At 43.3% G+C, this 18,145-nt stretch overlaps 3 protein-coding genes across 4 annotated transcripts; 2 read left to right on the forward strand and 1 right to left on the reverse strand.

Annotated features, from left to right (window-relative positions):
• Positions 1 to 513: 513 nt before the first annotated feature.
• Positions 514 to 5,799, forward strand: slc33a1 (solute carrier family 33 member 1). Of its 2 annotated transcripts, none has more exons than XM_068317438.1 (9): positions 514 to 578; positions 1,465 to 1,919; positions 2,032 to 2,185; positions 2,292 to 2,487; positions 2,578 to 2,777; positions 2,863 to 3,047; positions 3,124 to 3,241; positions 3,653 to 3,868; positions 3,945 to 5,799. In XM_068317438.1, exons 2-9 carry the CDS (start codon positions 1,507 to 1,509, stop codon positions 4,110 to 4,112), a joined length of 1,650 nt encoding a protein of 549 aa, XP_068173539.1. In that variant the 5' UTR covers positions 514 to 578; positions 1,465 to 1,506; the 3' UTR covers positions 4,113 to 5,799. The 2 variants fall into 2 exon arrangements, with proteins under 2 accessions (XP_068173539.1, XP_068173538.1); XM_068317437.1 differs by having other exon boundaries at positions 551 to 726.
• rps6kb1b (ribosomal protein S6 kinase b, polypeptide 1b) lies at positions 4,701 to 13,334 on the reverse strand. Its single transcript, XM_068317439.1, has 15 exons — positions 13,165 to 13,334; positions 11,657 to 11,700; positions 11,458 to 11,578; positions 11,260 to 11,328; positions 9,589 to 9,736; positions 9,412 to 9,469; positions 9,122 to 9,222; positions 8,435 to 8,525; positions 8,259 to 8,349; positions 8,064 to 8,171; positions 7,920 to 7,982; positions 7,731 to 7,808; positions 7,503 to 7,610; positions 7,231 to 7,343; positions 4,701 to 7,051 (listed from the first exon to the last, which is right to left on the reverse strand). The coding sequence occupies exons 1-15, from the start codon at positions 13,231 to 13,233 to the stop codon at positions 6,796 to 6,798; spliced, it is 1,518 nt and encodes a 505-aa protein (XP_068173540.1). The 5' UTR covers positions 13,234 to 13,334; the 3' UTR covers positions 4,701 to 6,795.
• A 1,142-nt stretch (positions 13,335 to 14,476) lies between these two features.
• On the forward strand, positions 14,477 to 18,126 carry tubd1 (tubulin, delta 1). Its single transcript, XM_068318201.1, has 8 exons — positions 14,477 to 14,737; positions 14,820 to 14,967; positions 15,070 to 15,286; positions 15,363 to 15,594; positions 15,671 to 15,835; positions 15,921 to 16,049; positions 16,526 to 16,709; positions 16,919 to 18,126. Exons 1-8 carry the CDS (start codon positions 14,590 to 14,592, stop codon positions 17,022 to 17,024), a joined length of 1,329 nt encoding a protein of 442 aa, XP_068174302.1. The 5' UTR covers positions 14,477 to 14,589; the 3' UTR covers positions 17,025 to 18,126.
• The last annotated feature ends 19 nt before the right edge of the window (positions 18,127 to 18,145 follow it).

The following is an 18,145-nucleotide window of genomic DNA, read 5'->3' on the forward strand; positions in this document are numbered from 1 at the left end:
GTCTAGAGACAGTGTCACTGAGGAAAAGACAGGAGACAGAGCTGGAGGTAGCAGAGATGAAGATGCTGAGGTTCTCTCTGGGAGTGACCAGGAAGGATAGGATCAGGAATGAGTACATCAGAGGGACAGCACATGTTAGAGGTTTTGGAGATAAAGTCAGAGAAGCCAGACTGAGATGGTTTGGACATGTCCAGAGGAGAGATAGTGAATATATTGGTAGAAGGATGCTGAGTTTTGAACTGCCAGGCAGGAGGCCTAGAGGAAGACCAAAGAGGAGGTTTATGGATGGAGTGAAAGAGGACATGAAGGTAGTTGGTGTGAGAGAAGAGGATGCAGAAGACAGGGTTAGATGGAGACAACTGATTCGCTGTGGCGACCCCTGAAGGGAGAAGCCGAAAGGAAAAGAAGAAATATCGCTCTTTCTTGACTGCTGTTTATGGGCGTACATAGAAGCGGAACCTCCTCCAGTCAAGGACGGACACGTCAGCTGTTGACGCCGGACACATTTAGACGTTGAACACACCGCTCTTCCTGCTCCGTCTGTGTTGATGTTCACCGATGTGATTTTAAAGTAATAGGTAAACGGCTGTGCTCGACGTGTTTATTTTTTTTTTAACACTACGCAACAATTTTCCATTGACTAATCGTAAAATTAAAACGGGTCTTCCGTTTACTGGAATTTATATCATTATTTTCGTAGATTGGGCATGAGGTCTGCTTCATCAGGTATGCATGAATGCATGAAACGTTCGCATGTCACCTGATATACATTATTTGCTGTTGTTTATGAGGGTGTTATCAAATATACTGGAATGTATTTTCTTTGTGTATGTTTAATATGTATACTCTACGGTGTGGTCACTGTCATTTTCACTTGACATCTGACATGCTAAAGGGTCGGGGATGTAGCTGAGTAGTAGCGCGCATGCGTGGCATGTACGCTGCCCCGGGTTCAATCCCAGGGGCTTCATGGTGTGAAAGTTGGGCCACTGTGCAGTCTTCTTCATCACCCCACAAAGTTTCAGAGTGGGGTTAAAGTGTGGACTGTGGGATCAAATCCATGTGTGAAAGTGATATCTAATGCTCCCTAAACTGCTATTTCACAATTTGAGCCCTAATGAATTGTAGCTTTGCCATCTTGGAAAGTTTCCCTGACATCAGGGAAGACAGAAACTCATTGATGAAAATGCCTGGTCAATCAATTTATTCATTTAATCAGGTGTTGAAATGTTTTTTTGATTGGAGTGTTGATATATCAAATATAAATATATGTTCATGATGAGTCATTTGCTCCCTACTGCAGCGCTGTAGCACACAGGGCCAGAGACCAACAACTTCTCTAACATTCCTTTCAATATTCATGAATAGTCAATAATTCAGTGCTTCATCTTCTTCAGAAATGTGCATTTAATCAGTCATCAGATCAGCTCTCTTTGACTAATTCCTGTTCACGTTTGTCTGCAGATTTACTGAGGGCACAACAAGGTTGACGCCCGCTGCTCCAACATGGAGCACTCAGATTTGGTCAAATATAAGAACGGACGGCAGAGAAGGATGGTGGGTTCCACCCTCCCCCCTGACAGGTTCAGGGACACTGATAGGGTAGAGGTGAGCTCCTCTGACCCAGAAGTGGAAGATGAAGTTGAGAATCTCATTGGAGGGTCGGACCCTCACGACAGGAGGCGCAAAGTCCTACCTGGGATTAAGGGCGAGATGGCGAACGTGTCGCTTCTTCTTTTTCTTTATGTGCTACAAGGGATTCCTCTGGGACTTGGTGGTAGCATTCCTCTGATCCTACAGAGTAAGAATGTCAGCTACAAAGACCAAGCCTACTTCAGTTTTGTTTTCTGGCCATTTAGCCTCAAGCTTTTATGGGCACCACTGGTGGACGCTCTTTACTTCAGCAGGTTTGGTCGAAGGTAAGAAGGACATGAGTTTGCTCATTGGTTCTTGGGACTATTTAAATCACCTTGTTAGCTTTTTTTCCCCCCTACTAACCATTCCATCTTCACCTCCCTCATGATTCTTCAGAAAGTCATGGCTGGTGCCTACACAGTACCTTCTTGGCTTCTTCATGCTCTACCTTTCCGTGACAGTGGATTCACTGCTGAACAGTGAGGGAGGACCAAACGTTGCAGCACTAACTGCAGTCTTCTTTATGCTTGCCTTTTTAGCAGCGACACAGGTAGCAATCAAAAACTCGGTGTTACATTCACATAACCAAGAAGAGAAATGCACTGCATACTGTTGATCTCTCATTCTTTAATGGCTGTATCTTCTGTTCTCATAAGGACATTGCCGTGGATGGCTGGGCCCTTACTATGTTGTCAAGAGAAAATGTAGGCTATGCTTCAACATGTAACACCGTGGGTCAGACTGCAGGATACTTCCTGGGTAATGTGCTCTTTCTAGCTTTGGAGTCTGCAGATTTCTGCAACAAATACCTCAGGATGGAGCCCAAAGACACAGGCATCGTCACTTTGTCAGGTATTACCAACTACAAAGATGAGAAAGCAATCCTTTTTTTGGTGTTTTACAACATAATTATTCATTTTTTTAATGCCTTCTGTTCTGCAGATTTTCTGTTCTTTTGGGGAATGGTGTTTCTGGTTTCCACAACTTTGGTAGCCATCATTAAAAGGGAAAATGATCCCAGGAGAGGAAATAGGACAGTCCCAGAGGAGACACAAGGAGTCATGGACACATACAAGCTTCTCTTCTCTATGATCAAGATGCCCACTCTCTTCACCTTTTGTTGCCTGCTTCTCACTGCAAAAGTACTTGACCTTTACTTGGCAGATACAATATTTGTTTCATCTTTGAAATATCCTGTTGTGAGCTGAAGATCTCCGTGTGTTTCAGATCGGTTTCTCTGCTGCTGATGCAGTGACGGGTCTGAAGCTGGTGGCAGCTGGAGTTCCCAAGGAGCAGCTGGCGTTGCTCGCCGTGCCCCTGGTGCCTTTACAGATCCTTTTACCTGTGGTCATCAGTAAATACACAGCCGGGCCCAGACCTCTGGATGTCTTCTATATTGCCTTCCCCTTTAGGTTGTGACACACAGAACAACACAACACAATGCACACACTTCGTACACTAGATTCTAACAGTTAGCTGTGTTTACAGGTTACTTATAGGGCTGGAATACGCTCTGCTGGTGTGGTGGACTCCCAGTGTGAAGCAAGATGGAGGGTATCCTGCGTACTACTTTGCCATTGTGCTTCTTAGCTACATGCTACATCAGGTGTGGTGCTTCTGTATAGTTCTTTTCCTCTTTTTTATGACCTGTTGTTGTTTTATCAGGAGATTAAGTTTGGGTTGTGACAAGTATACCAGCAAAAGACAGTGAAGTCTGTGTTTGCTGTTCCCGTTGCTAATGCTAAACTATTGCCACAAGCATGTTGTGAACCTTATACCTGCTTAATGTCAGCATGAGGATGTGAGAGCACAGCTTTACAGAAAAACAGCTAAACCTGTTGTCTATTAACAGACATGTTAATGTATAACTGTGTTACAGAGCATCTGGTACACTTAAGACACAAGGAGTGTTTGGGTTTTTATCGAGAACATAATGATATTTATTTACGATCTTTAAGTTTCATGAGCATAAAACATCAGATTGTCATGGTAACAAGCATCACCCTACTTCACGCAGGTGGCCGTGTACAGCATGTACGTGGCCCTTATGGCCTTCCACGCCAAAGTGAGCGACCCTCTCATTGGTGGGACCTATATGACGCTGCTCAACACCGTCACCAACCTGGGTGGAAACTGGCCCGCCACCTTGGCTTTGTGGATGGTGGATCCTCTGACCTTTCGGGAGTGTCAGGGGGGTGTCGGTCAGAGCTGTGGCTCTGCGGAGCAGGTGGGGGTAAGTAAGCAGTGAGGGGAAAACCTGCACTGTTTAAGTCACCTTACGCTAATCGTTCTATTGGTTCTGCTTCCAGCTGTGCGAGAAGGCAGGCGGCTCCTGCGTGACAACGTTCGACGGCTACTATGTGGAGTCGCTGGTGTGTGTTTTGCTTGGTTTAGCTTGGTGGGTGTGGTTCGGGAAAAAAATGAAGCGGCTGCAAGATCAGAGCTCTAGCTCCTGGAGGTGCAGAGTTGATGAGTGATAGCATTTATTATCATACCACCGATCTTTTTCTGTATCCAATTGGTGGCCTGGACTGTACTGTAATCTCACCCCTTTGGTCCGATCCGTCCCGGACCAGCTCCACCCGCTTTATTCAGAAAACCCAAAATTTGAACTTCAGCAAACACAGCCCTTCAGACTCTTACTTGTTTTTCCCTTCCCTGCCAATCAAAACGGCCCAGTTATCTCCAGGAGTCCTGATGCTGTTTAATGCAACCAATCTGTTATACATGATATGAAGAATTTTTATCATCGCTGTTTGACTACAATTTGTGTTTTTATTTAAATAACTATTTGAATTTGTTTTTTCCTCCGATGTAATTTGTGCCTTGTTTTCTTTGTAAAGTTTGAACCTCTCAGTTTTGATATTGTTTGAGCCTCAGAGAAATGTTTAAAACAGAGAATATTACTGTAACTTGAATTCAAAGATTTCAGTTGTACTGTACTGTAGTTTGATTGACCCAAAACTTCATGATTTACTTTGATTACTTTCATTTAGTTGTTTCTCTGTTGCACATTCATCATATATTTTGATTTATGTTGTAATTTTTTTTTTTTTAAAGAACGAATCCAAGGCATACAGTTGCAATTGTAAACATTCAGCCTCATAAAGAATGTTAAGGATTTAGGACTTTTAGTTTCACTGCAGAGCTCAGTGATCGTCAGTTGAAATGAACCATTATTCAGAATAGTAATGCAGCCAGGCCAGTTATTCATTTCAGTAATATATAGCTGACTGTAGAACCTACTGATTGTCTGTATGATCTGAAGTCAAATAGGGATTTGATTCATTGAAGCTGTGGTGAAGAAGAACGAGCTGCACAAAAGCTATGGGGGGATAATTTCATTCCACCAACAGGACACTGTCCATAAGATTTCCAAAAATGCCTGAACCTTCTGAACTAGGACAGAAAAATATTTCCGTGTTCCTGCAAAAGAATCTGTTAACTTGATGACAGAAAGGTCATTTATCCAGCAGGAGGCTCTACTGAGCGCTAAGGCTGGGGTGTGAAATCATCACACATCTGGATAAACCCAATCATGTCAGCTTATGTTATCAGAATCGCCTGTCGATCTGAAATCCATAATAAATGTTTGTTTTATTACATCTGTATTTTAATTTTCCAGGCATCCCTAGCTTTACCGTGTGGGTAATGCAACCGTCCCTGAGCAGGACGTCGACACCAGCATGAAAACATGCATCAAATTTGCAACCCCCCACACATCTGATCTTAGGCCAGCAGCCACACTTAACAAACAGCACCGTTTGTGTTTTGTGGGTCAGATTTTATTAAAATGACCACCAGCAAACCACTGCGTGACAATCACCATCAGACGTTCTACCATGACCATTTTTTTCTTTGACATATTCTAGAATGTTCTTTATTGCAGTTTGTCTTAAAATCCGCTGACGTGGCTTTTAGGTCAGTTGTTTTATATGTTAGTCATTCCTCTCACATGTTCATCTCATAACCACATACATTTATTTATACATGGTAAATTCCATTAATGATACTTGAGTGTGACAGTCGGTGAGAAATACATGGGATCAGTGGTGGTGGTGACTTTCATATGGTGTAATGTTGTTTTGAATGAAATCCTATTAAAAAAAAAGAGGCTGTTGTTCCTGAAACACACACCAATGATTAACAGCACAAAAAACCCCACACCAGTCTTTTTTGTGTGTGTTTGTTTTATTATACTTTTCCTTGCTTTTCAGTATTTCTAAAACTTCCCTCAACAAGTGAACACTGATGCAAGAGGAAGAAAATGTCACCCCACGATTTCTGGAGCATTCAACTCTAATGCAGATGGTGTCCAGATCAACTGGTGCCACAGTCTCTTTAATTCATTCCAGGGTGGTAGTGGGGCTCGCAAGGTGTCTCAGGAGGCCAGTGTGGGAGTGATCAGGTTGATGGTGGGGGGGGGGGGGGTGATGGATGCTGAATGACGTCTATCCAGTGTAGCACGCCTGAAGAGCGGATGCTGATGTACGGTTCCCGCATCAAATAAATCGTTCTACAAATCATCCACAACACCAATGTCAAAATAATGTAAAAAGGCAGCTTTTTTGTGTGTGTTTTTTTTTAATTTAGGCTCTTTGAGTCATAATTGATGTTTAGTAGCACGGTTGATGCATCCATTAAGACATAAAGCTGCACTCATCCAAACAAGAACCTCTGTCTGCCATTAACTTTTTTTTCTCCAATAATGTAATTTCATACAATTTCATTCCGAGCCAGGAAGCTTTTTTTTTATGTCTTAGATAAACTGAGAGAATCTCTCATTGGAAGCAAATTCCTCGCTGGCGTTTGTTCAAATAGCAAGACGTACTTTGGACGCCGCACCAACTTGCGTTTCGGATCGCATGCGTACCGAGCGACGTGTTATTGCCTTTGATTTTTCTGGTCACGCAAAGGCTGCAGATCCTCAACACTCTTAGAAGTCCGGTTCAGAAAGGGAGGGTCGGAGGTCAAGTGATGAGATGGTGACGTCATCGATAGCGCTATGGAGTCCCGGACCCTCCTGACCCAGGCTGTGACAGTATATGTAGTGTGCGGATGTGCAATTTTGATTTGAATTGTCTCTAGCATCCATATGTTTTAAAAAATATCAACAAAGAAAGAGTCAAGAAATAAACTCTCCTAAAGGGGCGCGGCGGGTCATAGGTTCATACGTAGATGCTCTGGCCTCTTGGCTACGACGGGATAGGTCTGCTGCTTCATCTGGGCCAGGTTGAGCCCGGTGGGCTGGCGGATGGGGAGGGGGGCCGAGGCTTCAGAGCTCGTCGTGATGTCCATCTGCTCCAGGGTGGACAGCTCCATGGCCTGCTCCTGAGGTGACTGAAGGACACTCGGTGTGCCGCTGTGGAGGAGGGGGCTCCGGGCCCAGCACTCGCCCCCTGAAAACTTGATTGGGCTGGAAAGTAAAGGAAGAGAGGAGGAGTTAAATTTAAGTAAAATGATCTTTAAGAATCACGTTCAGAACCAACATTGTTTCTTGGTCTGAATATTTCAAACACACATCAGTAATTCAAGTGTGTTCTGTGGTGTTTCTCAACATGGTTTGGTCACAAAAGCCCATTTTCGGGGACGTACCTGAGGGGTGTTCTCGGGCTGCCCATGATCCGTCGAGGTGAGCGGATCTTTGGTTCAAAGGAGAACTTTTCTTTGATATTTTCCAGAACCGATGGAGCGACATACGTGAAACCCTACGAGAACAAACACATCAGAAAAAACATACCGGCTCGTGGCCTCAGACAGAAAACAACAAATCAGCACCATCTGGGATCCAGATCGAACTGGTTCTAGAATGTCCAGGGGTAGATTAAAGCTAAAACATTAAATAAACATATAATCAGAGAGTTTACCAGGAAGGCCTGATTGGCGCTCTCGCTGAGAGTCGAGTCATCTGGACTGTCCACTGGAGTCTGACTGGTGAACTTTGAGTCAAACTGGCTCACGTCTTCAGCCGATTGCTGCAAAGATGGAGGAAAGGCAAACAGGTGGGGAGGAGCGATGTGAGCAGAGGTATCACAACCCGTCAGCGCTCTTCAAAATGTAATATTACTGAATGACGATCCAACCCTGATGCTCACCAGGAAAGGCTTGAAGGGAGGCTCCACCTTGCGAGCCAGCAAATCTTCCCAGTTGATGTGTCGGAAAAACGGATGAGCCTGTGACATATCAAACGTAAGCAGCCAGCCAGAAAACAGCTTTCAAGCTTCCTGATTAATAGTATAATTTGCCAGTATAGAGCTCTGACTTCAGCATATGGACATTCTCACCTGCACTTCTGTGGCATCTCCTGCTCCTGCTCCCAGTCGTGACGACGCATTCCTCTTCAGCAGCTGTGCGATCACACGGTCAAACATCAGACGAATCCACACTTCATATTTAGCAGCTCATTTTGGGTGAAAACAGAAACGTACCCGCTTCAGGAGATCTCTGGCTTCCTGTGTGAGGTAGGGCGGCAGGCTGAGCTTACACTTCAGGATCTTGTCGATGGTCTTTTTTCGGTTTTCGCCAGTGAATGGCGGCTATGAGGAGAGGAAGGGAGTTGCTAAAATATTCCAAATTATGAATGGTATGTTAAGACAGTAAATCAATTAAGCTTGAAAACTGACCGCTCCTGTGAGCATGTCATACATCAGAGCACCCAGACTCCACCAGTCCACTGCTCTGTTGTGTCCGCTTCGCATCAGGATCTCCGGGGCCCTGTAGAAAAACACATTTCATGCGCTAATGACACGAGAGGAAGCATGAGAGGCGACACACAGCAAATGAGCAACGGGTGACATACATGTATTCAATGGTGCCGCAGAAAGTGTGGGTGACTGTGCCGTCGTGGATCGACTCTTTGCACAGCCCAAAGTCGGTCAGCTTAACATGGCCTGGAGGAAAACAACAAACGTTCAGGTAAACAACAAACACTCAACTGACTCTTAATAAGATCTTTATCAATTTAAATACAGTTCTGACATATGGATGGTGGTTAATTTTTTGGTTCAAACTGGGTCCTATAGCTCCATCTAGTGGTCATAACTCCATTTGCAATCCTCCACCTTGCATGAGTATTTATCTACCAATCACAGGCAGGAGTAGGCGTGTTCATCACACTGGTATGCATAATATGGGGAGAAGTCCTGAGAAATAGCTGTCAATCAGCATCTTCAGGAGGGAGGGGCTACTGAGGCAAGGGGGGCGGGTCCTGAGACCTGCATTCAGATTTATACTGTATATTTGTTCTGCCTTCATGTAATACGACCAGTGAAGGCGACAAGAAATATGGAAGAAAGACTGTGGGGGACGACATGGAGAAAGGCATCAGGTGGGAATGGAACTCTGAAATGTTATCATAATTTCAACCTCAGCCCGTTCTTGACCTGCTTTATCAACCGCAGCTTTAAATACAAAGAAATTTCCTTGTTTTGACTTTTTTTTATATCAATTTCTGCAGGAAAGGCCTACAGTTCGTACGTGTACACACCGTGGCTGTTCAGCATGATGTTCTCAGGCTTCAGGTCCCTGTAGATGATGCCCTTCTGGTGCAGGTGGCCCAGAGCCATGGAGATCTCTGCCAGGTAGAAACTAAAAGAGAAACCCATCACAAAAGTGTCTAAAGACTGAGTGTTTGATGTGACTTGAAATCTAACATCTGCCATCCAATCAGAAATCAGTAAAGCGTAGCGCTGTACAATACATCAGCTCAGCATCGACGTCAGGAAGTCTTCCTGACATGTGACTCTGAACGAGACGATGAACATGAACACCTCTCACCAGGCTGTGTCCTCCATGAAGATGCCCTCTCTCTCCAGCTGCATGAACAGTTCTCCTCCTGCATGTGAACACAGTTGAACGTGTGAAACACACACAACCCAACATCCTTGAAAAGGTTTAGATGCCAGACACGGCATGCATGCATCTTCTGCAGTGCGTGAATTATCTTGCACTGACCGCTCAGGTACTCCAGGATTAGATAAAGCTTCCCCCCCGTCTGGAAGGCGTAGATGAGATCAACAATGAAGGGATGCTTCACTTCCTCCAGGATGTTCCTCTCCGCCTTGGTATGGGCAGTGTCCTTGGCATTCCGTACGATCATAGCCTGCCGCCCCCACCCCGAAGATATCAGCATTAGTCAAGAGCCAGACATAGAATTGCCGCTGACAGCGGTGAATAATGGTTTTAACTCTGTTGTCCAGAGTTCAACGCCTTCCCTTCCTTTACATACTCTTCGTCTTTGGTTCTGTTTATGTTTTCCAACCGTTTCTAATCAGAAATCTGAAGAGCTGCCTGTCAGCAGCGACGTCTGAGCTTCCGGCATCAGAAACAGATGGATCCATCAGGCAGACAGAGGCAAGGATTCCTTTGATTCTAACAGTACGGCTGAGGATTCTTGGCTACATTAGCTACTAATGCAAAGCTGCGTTTCTATTGGCTCGTACTTCTGTCTATGATCTGGTCCGGTGTTTACTGAGCATCTCAGAATCACAAGAGCTTTACTTCAGAGGAGGACTGCATTACATACCCTCAGGTGTCTTTTTGTGGTTCCAAGGTGCATAGATAACGAATCTTAAATTTTTTACTGATTTTATCTGAATAAACACGTTGACAGTCAATCAGATGATTTATAACCTGCAGTTTGAGCATTTCGAATATCTACAATACATTTTCTTTTATTACTCTTCATCAGCTGGTGTCTCCTAGGAGTTTGAGGGAATTTTGCAGCTCCCTGATGTCTGATACAGCATATTTACCCCTAAGTCTAAAAGCAGACCTGTATGAGTGACTGAGAATTTTGGGCGAGTCAGGACTAATTTTGTATTCCGAGATGCTTCTCAAACACAGTTCTTCCTGGCCTGCAGGTTGAAGCTGTCAAAGCCTTGCTGGACATAAAATGCTTGCCAGTTTGCAGGTCGTCGACTGAAATCTGGCAGCGTGTCACCGAGGGGTCACAGACGAGCAGAGGGAGTGTCGACATGAAGAAGAGTCGAACGGGCTGAGGCAGAGAGTTTTAGGTGCCAGGGCTGCAGCAGCACATCGCAGATGGCAAGATACCAACCAGCAGTGAAATCTTACCCCACCGTTGGCTTCAAGGACAGCCCGTATTTTCAGACAGAAGCAGCGTAACGCTTTTTGTAAAACAGGCACACAGTCACATTCAAAGGTTACAGACTGCTGTGTGTCCATCTGACTAAATGCATTTACATAAGATTAGGTTTCAGCATTGATTATGGAAAATACACACAACAATAAAACCGGACACATACATACATATATAGGTGACAACAGATCCGTTTTCAGATTCAAGTTAGAACAATAAAAAAAACTAAATCTCAGCTAATAATTAACAAAACACTAATGCTAGCTTTACAGCAAAAAACTGCAGTATCATTGAATTCATGTAATTTAATGTTCAAATAAATTGGAGACTTGAGAACACTTGAGCTATCCCAATCAACTGACAATTCATTTTCACTCCGCTGTCATTTGTGGTCGCATTGTCTGTATTTGTAGAGCATGTAAAGTATTGCCAAACTGGTGCTGAAGTATTGCTTGAACTGATTTTTCTATCTTCATACTTCTTCTACAGTTGCATTACATTTAATTAAATTTTTTAAAAATTACCTTTTTTAAAACTTTCATGGCAAATATTTTCCCCGCTGCAGCTCCGACAACTTTTCGAACTTGAAAAACCTGCAGAAGGAAAACATGTTATGGTTTAAATGAACTTAAACAAGCTGAAAGTAACTTAAATTAAAAAAGACAAATAGCTAACATATGTATTTTCTACCATGTTAAGTAATTTTGGCTTTTTTTCTGTACCTTTCCATAACCACCTTTCCCCAAAACCCTCAGCAGCTCGAAGCATTCCGGTCTGATGTTCTCCGTCCCCTGATTGACGTTATCCTCTGATATCTCAATCTTCTCGCAGTCGTCCATGTTACTGCAGACACAACAATGAAGGCAATGAGCTCTCGCTTGTTTAACAGATTCAATACAGGAGGACAAACGGAGGACTTACAACTCAAAGCCGCTGCACTGGTCCATGATATCATTAAGCTGAGCCTGAAAGGGAAAGTAGAAAACACAAAATATAATTAAGCTTATTGTTCTATCAGGTACCAGAGGAAATATTAACCCACACTGGTACCAGAATTTAAAAGACAGTTTGATTCGTTTCTTTGAATTTTAATAGTTTGTAGAAGATTTTATCCTCATAAGGACTTCTCTGTATTCCTTCTTGTCATTGGGATTAAACATTTTGTTTTAACATACTTGATCTTAAAATATTACAATATCTAAAATTCTATGGAGATAAGGTGCTTTAAATGCCATCATATAACTTGCAAAAGCCATGATACAATTACCTGAATTTAAGTACGAGCATTCTACTGATAACTCAAACCTGTAACTTCATAACTATTTTAGATAACTTTTTGAAATAAATTTTTCAAGTCAAATTTCAAACAAAATCTGTAACAAAAAGTTTATTTCACCTGTCATAATCACTGTAAGTTGAATATTTCTGACTTCTGAAAACTTTTAAATAAGAAAACAATTAATTTAACCATTTATATTATTCGACAGACAGAATAAATAACACAGAAATATGTTTATATTCATTGCCTCATGTTGATATTACCAAGTCACAAAATATTTATCCGCTCTGAAACTATTTCTATTAATTCTTTTGAAACTGACAATACTGATCAATTACAGTACATCATAGACAAGGAAATAAATGTTTTCATGGAGACTTAGATGTTTAGTAAGCAATAATGATCGTGTATTTCATTCACACAGCAGCCACTGCCGGTGAGACCACTGGAGTTGATCCACCAGCTTGTTTACAAAGGCTCCTGCTTCTGTGATGGAATCGACGCCCAACCTGTGCAACACGATCACCAGCGTGAATCAAGAGATCTAGTAAAAGTAAAACTTAATGGTGTAAAAGTAAACATGTGTACTTTGTACTGTTTGAATCAATGGGTCCTTTAATAGCAGATGATGATTTGCTGGAATAAGGCTTCTACAGTCTGACACGTGCACAAATGTGAACACGTCATTTTTGGTGATCGTCGGTGTTCACTGTGAGCGTGTATCCGTGGTGATGTTGGAGCAGGCACCAGCTTTAAACTGCACACAGACCCACTCTGTAGCACTACTGCCAAAATAAACTGTTGCACACTGAGCTACATTTATCACTGCAGCACCTTTGGCCAAGTAAGGCTTTGCTTGCACAACTCCAACATGACAGCGTCGGTCTTTTAACCTGTCAGTGTTCGCGTCCCGTGAATTTCACAGCGAGCTATTGTTAGTCGTAAAGGGAAAGTGACAGCTCTGTCAAGATCGCTTTCAGGCTGACAGCGGTGAACTAGCATTAGCCAGTGGCTCTGACCAGGCCTGAGAGCTGCAGAAGCAGGCCCGCGGTGGCTGGCGAGCTATCAGGCTAACAGCTAGTTCCCGTGCGTGGAGAGTTTCTGCTGTGACAACTACCGCTGTTACGTTCAACATCTTCGGTTCGAGTACCTCGTCAGTCTCATCGTCGGAGACATTTTCCTCCGGCTGGTCCAGATCAATGTCAAACACTCCAGCCATGGCAGCGCTTCGCTCGGATCGCTCTGTCACAGACCGCAAGAATAGCAGGCGTCCCCCACCTCATGGACAAACATACACCGCCGCCATAACCGGCTACTACACTGAGCATGCGCACTGCGGCGCTCGGCAGAAGGGGCGGTAACCTGGAGGGTCGCTCTTTTTTAGTCACAGAAACATCAGCGGCTTGCGCGCTTCACATCTCAGACATTAAGCAACATTTTGTTGTTGTTCATAGCAACATTTCACAATATGAGACTCATTATGAATAAGATAAATATCACAATAAATGGAAATAGATTAAAAATAAAATACTGATTTCTGTCTGAACTATTGAGCTCAGGAATAGGAAAAGGTTCAAAAAGCACCGATACAAATACTACTACAGGAATACTGTAGTGGTACAATACCATTACTTCCATTGTACTACCACGACTCAAAGTAGGATTACTATATAACTTCAACAATTTCTGTAGAGTACATTCTCGCCAAGTCTCCAAAATTCCCTTAGAATAAATCAGGCCTTACACAAAAACGAACGAATGTTGCTGTACCTTATAGAGCATTCTGCTGTCTGTGGAGATTTATTTATAATTGTAAATTCAGATTTTCATTTAGATCCATTTAAAAATACACAAAGTGATACCCAAGCCTCTAAATATAGATGACTTCGGTCATAAAGTCCCGCCTTGATAAAGGTAATGATAATAATAATAACAACGACAATAATAGCAACAGCAACAACAACAACAACAACAATAACAATAATAATATTAATAATAATAATATAATAATAATAAGTAGTAGTAGGAGTAGTAGGAGTAGTAGTACAAGTAGCAATAGTACTACTATTACTACTATCACTTCTATTACTCTAGTACTAGTAGTGGCAGTGGTAATAGTAGTACTATTACTACTATTACTACTACTACTAGTAGTAGTAGTACTAGGACTACCAATACTTCTACTACTACTACTACTATTCTACTACCACTACTATAGTAGTAGTAGTAGTAATAGTGGTAATAGTAGTATTAGTAGTAGTAGTGATAATAATTGTAGTAGTAGTAGTAGTTATAGTAGTAGTAGTAGTAATAGTAGCAGTAGTAGTAGTAATAGTAGCAGTAGTAGTAATAGTAGTAGTAGTGGTAGCATTACTTATTGTAGTTGTGAATGAGAGTTTTATTTTGAAGTTTCGGAGCCGGAAATGCCGTTCTAATTTATGGCGGCGGAAGTAGATGATGGGAGCACCGCGTTCAAACCTCAAACAAACATGGACCTGGAAGAACTCTGTTCCTAACAGCCTGAGTTGACGGCGGGGCTTCACCCCCTGACAGGAATACTTTTGTTTTGTGAACAATGTCCGTGGTGACGGTGCAGCTCGGTCAGTGCGGGAACCAGGTGGGTCCGGAGCTCTTCGACATGATCTGCAGCGATGCTGCGGGCGGACAGGAGCTGTACAGCAGAGGCAGCTGGGAGCGGTTCTTCCGTCGGACGGCACACGGAGGTAAGACGCTGCTCTGCGGTGAATGAGTTCCACGTCGCTCCGCCGCTCACCTGCTGACTGTCACGCGTGTTTCGTGGTCCAGACCTCGTCGCCAGGGCGGTGCTGGTTGACATGGAGCCCAAAGTGATCAACCAGAGCCTCACCAGGGCCGCAAAGTCCGGCAGGTGGAGGTATGGAGAAGCTTCACACTTCAGCCAGAAGCAGGGCTCTGGGAACAACTGGGCCAATGGGTGAGGCCAGCAAAAGCATCACGAGAGGAAACATCTAGTCACCCCAAGCATCCTGTTGAATCTGTCCAAACTTGGGTTGTTGTGCTCCTGCTGTTTCACCAGGTTCTGTGTCCACGGCCCCCATCACAGAGAGGTGGTGGAAGAGCTGGTGAGGCAAGAGGTGGAGCGCTGTGATCGGCTGGCCGGGCTCATGGCCATGATGAGCGTCGCTGGTGGAACGGGCTCCGGGGTCGGAACCTATGTGACCCAGTGTCTCCGAGACATCTACCCTAAGTCCTTCATCCTCAACCACCTCACCTGGCCGTACGGGACTGGAGAGGTAAAGAGTGTGTGGTTGGTTTTTAACGTCAAGCGTTGTGTTATTTAATGTGGCTTCCCCCACTCGTCCTTTTCAGGTGATCGTCCAGAATTACAACTCGGTGCTGACGCTGGCTCATCTCTACCAGCTATCGGACGCCATCGTGGTGCATGAGAACGACACCGTGCACAGGATTTGCAGCAAGCTGCTCAACATCAAACACATCTCCTTCAGGGACGTCAACAGAGTCATCGCCCACCAGCTCGGCAGCGTCCTGCAGCCGGCGCTCACTGCCTACTCGGGTGGAACCCACAGCAGAAATCCTCTGGGTAAGAAAGACCAGAGACACTCAGCAGGTTTGATCCGATGCAAGATAACCGTAGCATCGTTCTCATTGCCTATCAGGTGATTTAGTGAGCGCCCTTGCTTGCCACCCGGAGTACAAGCTGCTCAGCATATGCACCATTCCCCAGATGTCCAGTGCCTCCATGGACTACAGCACCTTCAGCTGGCCGGGCCTCCTCAAACACTTGAGACAGATGCTCATCTCCAACAGCAAGATGGAGGAAGGCACGTCTGCAGTAACGTGTGTGTGTGTGTGTGTGAAAGTAAAATGACTCACCTCTGAGGGTTCCTGCTGTTGGTTCTGCCTCAGGTATAGACTGGCAGGTGCGTCTTCCCTCTGGATCGGACAGGACCCGGAGCCTCACGGGACCCAGCTTCAACACCTCTCTGGCCAACCTGCTCATACTGAGAGGGAAAGACGTGTTCAGCGCGGACATAGGTCAGAGATGTGTGGTTTAATGTTTGAAAAATTTATAATCCCAAATTCTAGAGGCAGAGTTTGAAATTATTATCATTAGGGTCACATTTCATAGGATAATTTCTGTTGGGTTTTTTTTTTTTTATTGCAGGATGAAAAAAGGGTTGAGTGTGTTTGAGGGAAGTCATTTCAATCTGCAGTGGTTGTGATGGGTTGTAGTTTTTTTTTTAAATTTTCATTGAAAGTACAAAAAAAAGTTTTTTCACTCCTTTTGCCAATTACATTTTTCCATCCTTTTTTTAATTGGCACATATCTCGCAGGAATCTGGATTTGGGTTTAATTTGTTGAAGGGGATGATTGGATTTTTGTGAATACAGAATTCACTGCCAGATAAATCCAGACAGTGATGAAAATGATGTGTATCATAAAAAATAATTTTTAATATTTTCAACATGTGCTCTCAGACCAACAGAAGTGATTTATGTCCTGTCCGCAGGTGGCTTCTTGGACCCGACCCTCTACACCTCCTGGCTCCCGTCAGAAGAAGCTTTCAGCTCGTGGAAATCTGAAGTTCCTTTTAATAAATACGAAAAGTCTGCCACGTTGGTTAGTAACAGCCAGGCTCTGCTCAGACCTCTCGATAACATGGTGGGAAAAGCCTGGAACATGTTTGCGTCCAGGTGAGTCAGACCCAGGCGTAAATATCACCGTTAGGAACAAATGGGTCCAAACAGTTTCACATTTGTGCAAAGTAGCAGTTTTTTTTCCTAATACAGATGCAGGGTAAATTTATCCCCATACCTTTAGGTTTATGAAGGAGGATTTGGTTCCAACTGCTTCAAATGTCAGATCCTTAAATTTATTTTTCCTTCATGTTTTCCTGTTCCAGGGCCTACCTCCATCAGTATGTGAAGTTTGGGATCTCAGAGGAGGACTTCCTGGACAGTTTCACATCTCTTGAGCAAGTCATTTCCAGCTACAGTCAGCTGGGCTAGAAGTGGGACGATGAAACATCACTGGTGTTAGAAAACCATTAAGATTTAATTATAATGTAAATAACAGGACATTCCTTTAGTGAAAGGTATTTATTTAATTACTATAATCCTCTCAGCATCTGATGCGGGGAGCCTGTAGACATTTTTGTCCAAGGCATAACTTAAAAAATGGTCAGCATTTTTATTTTAATATAAAAAGTTGCTAGTTTTGGTGCTTGCAATTTTATTTAACTCTCTGGAAAACTATTCAAATTGGGATATTTGGAGTGTGGTGTGTTTGTCGGGAGATTGAAAACTACCATCAAAAACAAATTGTGTGTATGGATCAACCGTAGGCTGGAGGAGTCTTTGCTCCAATTGTGAATGTAGACCAGGAATGATGTGAACTGTCTTTCGCTGTCATGAGCACAACTTTGAGATTTATTTCTGATTGTTAGCAGCTTGTATTTGGGGGTCAAATGTTTTATCTGGTGGCTCTTCAGATAATAAATGAGAAGTCTTTAAAGAGTAGCTTCGAAATGGACCTCACGTGATCAACCAAATGAAGAATAGCAACAAAAAAAATCAACCAAAGGCATCAATATTTTTAAATTCATTTATTTTTGACTTTACATCATTGTAGTTGCAGGTCTGGAATGATCAGCAAACAGTGTCAATAAAGAGTTGTATCCATAAATGTTGCAGACCAACACCTTCAACCAGCTTACAGACCGCTGTTGCCGTGACGATTTAACAGCCAACACCAGTCTGATAAGCTAGCTGATGGAATGGGAAAGTTGTTTGAAGGCGAGACAATTGATGGAAGGCTCAAGTCTATCTAGAATCCGCCCAGGCAGGATTCCAGTCGGGCTTATCCCAAACACGGATCAACGTAAAATTATGAAATCCAAAAACAGACCATGAACAGACATGCAGGCAAATTCAGCTGTAATTATAAAAGGACAGTGAAATTATAGTAAAAAATGAGCACTGCACTGTTCACTTACCTTAAAGATGATCATTTCTAAAAGAATGTTAATAGCGCCATTGTGATGGTTAAAAAAGAATAAGTTCTTTAGACATTAAGAAAAATCAAGATAATGTTCCTATGAGAGAATTAAATAAAAATGACAGACTCAGTC

Source organism: Antennarius striatus, chromosome 6 (genome assembly GCF_040054535.1).
Source record: "Antennarius striatus isolate MH-2024 chromosome 6, ASM4005453v1, whole genome shotgun sequence".
NCBI lineage: Eukaryota > Metazoa > Chordata > Actinopteri > Lophiiformes > Antennariidae > Antennarius > Antennarius striatus.

Coding starts and splice junctions, on each gene's coding strand:
- rps6kb1b (XM_068317439.1), bottom strand. CDS start 13,233: ATGGCTGGAGTGTTTGACATTGATCTGGACCAGCCGGAGGAAAATGTC. Junction 8,526..9,121: donor CATCATGCTGAACAGCCACG/GTGTGTACACGT, acceptor GTTTTCCTCCAG/GCCATGTTAAGCTGACCGAC. Junction 8,350..8,434: donor TGCGGCACCATTGAATACAT/GTATGTCACCCG, acceptor GTTTTTCTACAG/GGCCCCGGAGATCCTGATGC.
- slc33a1 (XM_068317438.1), top strand. CDS start 1,507: ATGGAGCACTCAGATTTGGTCAAATATAAGAACGGACGGCAGAGAAGG. Junction 2,186..2,291: donor CCTTTTTAGCAGCGACACAG/GTAGCAATCAAA, acceptor TGTTCTCATAAG/GACATTGCCGTGGATGGCTG. Junction 2,778..2,862: donor GCCTGCTTCTCACTGCAAAA/GTACTTGACCTT, acceptor CGTGTGTTTCAG/ATCGGTTTCTCTGCTGCTGA.
- tubd1 (XM_068318201.1), top strand. CDS start 14,590: ATGTCCGTGGTGACGGTGCAGCTCGGTCAGTGCGGGAACCAGGTGGGT. Junction 14,738..14,819: donor CCGTCGGACGGCACACGGAG/GTAAGACGCTGC, acceptor TTCGTGGTCCAG/ACCTCGTCGCCAGGGCGGTG. Junction 16,050..16,525: donor CGTGTTCAGCGCGGACATAG/GTCAGAGATGTG, acceptor TCCTGTCCGCAG/GTGGCTTCTTGGACCCGACC.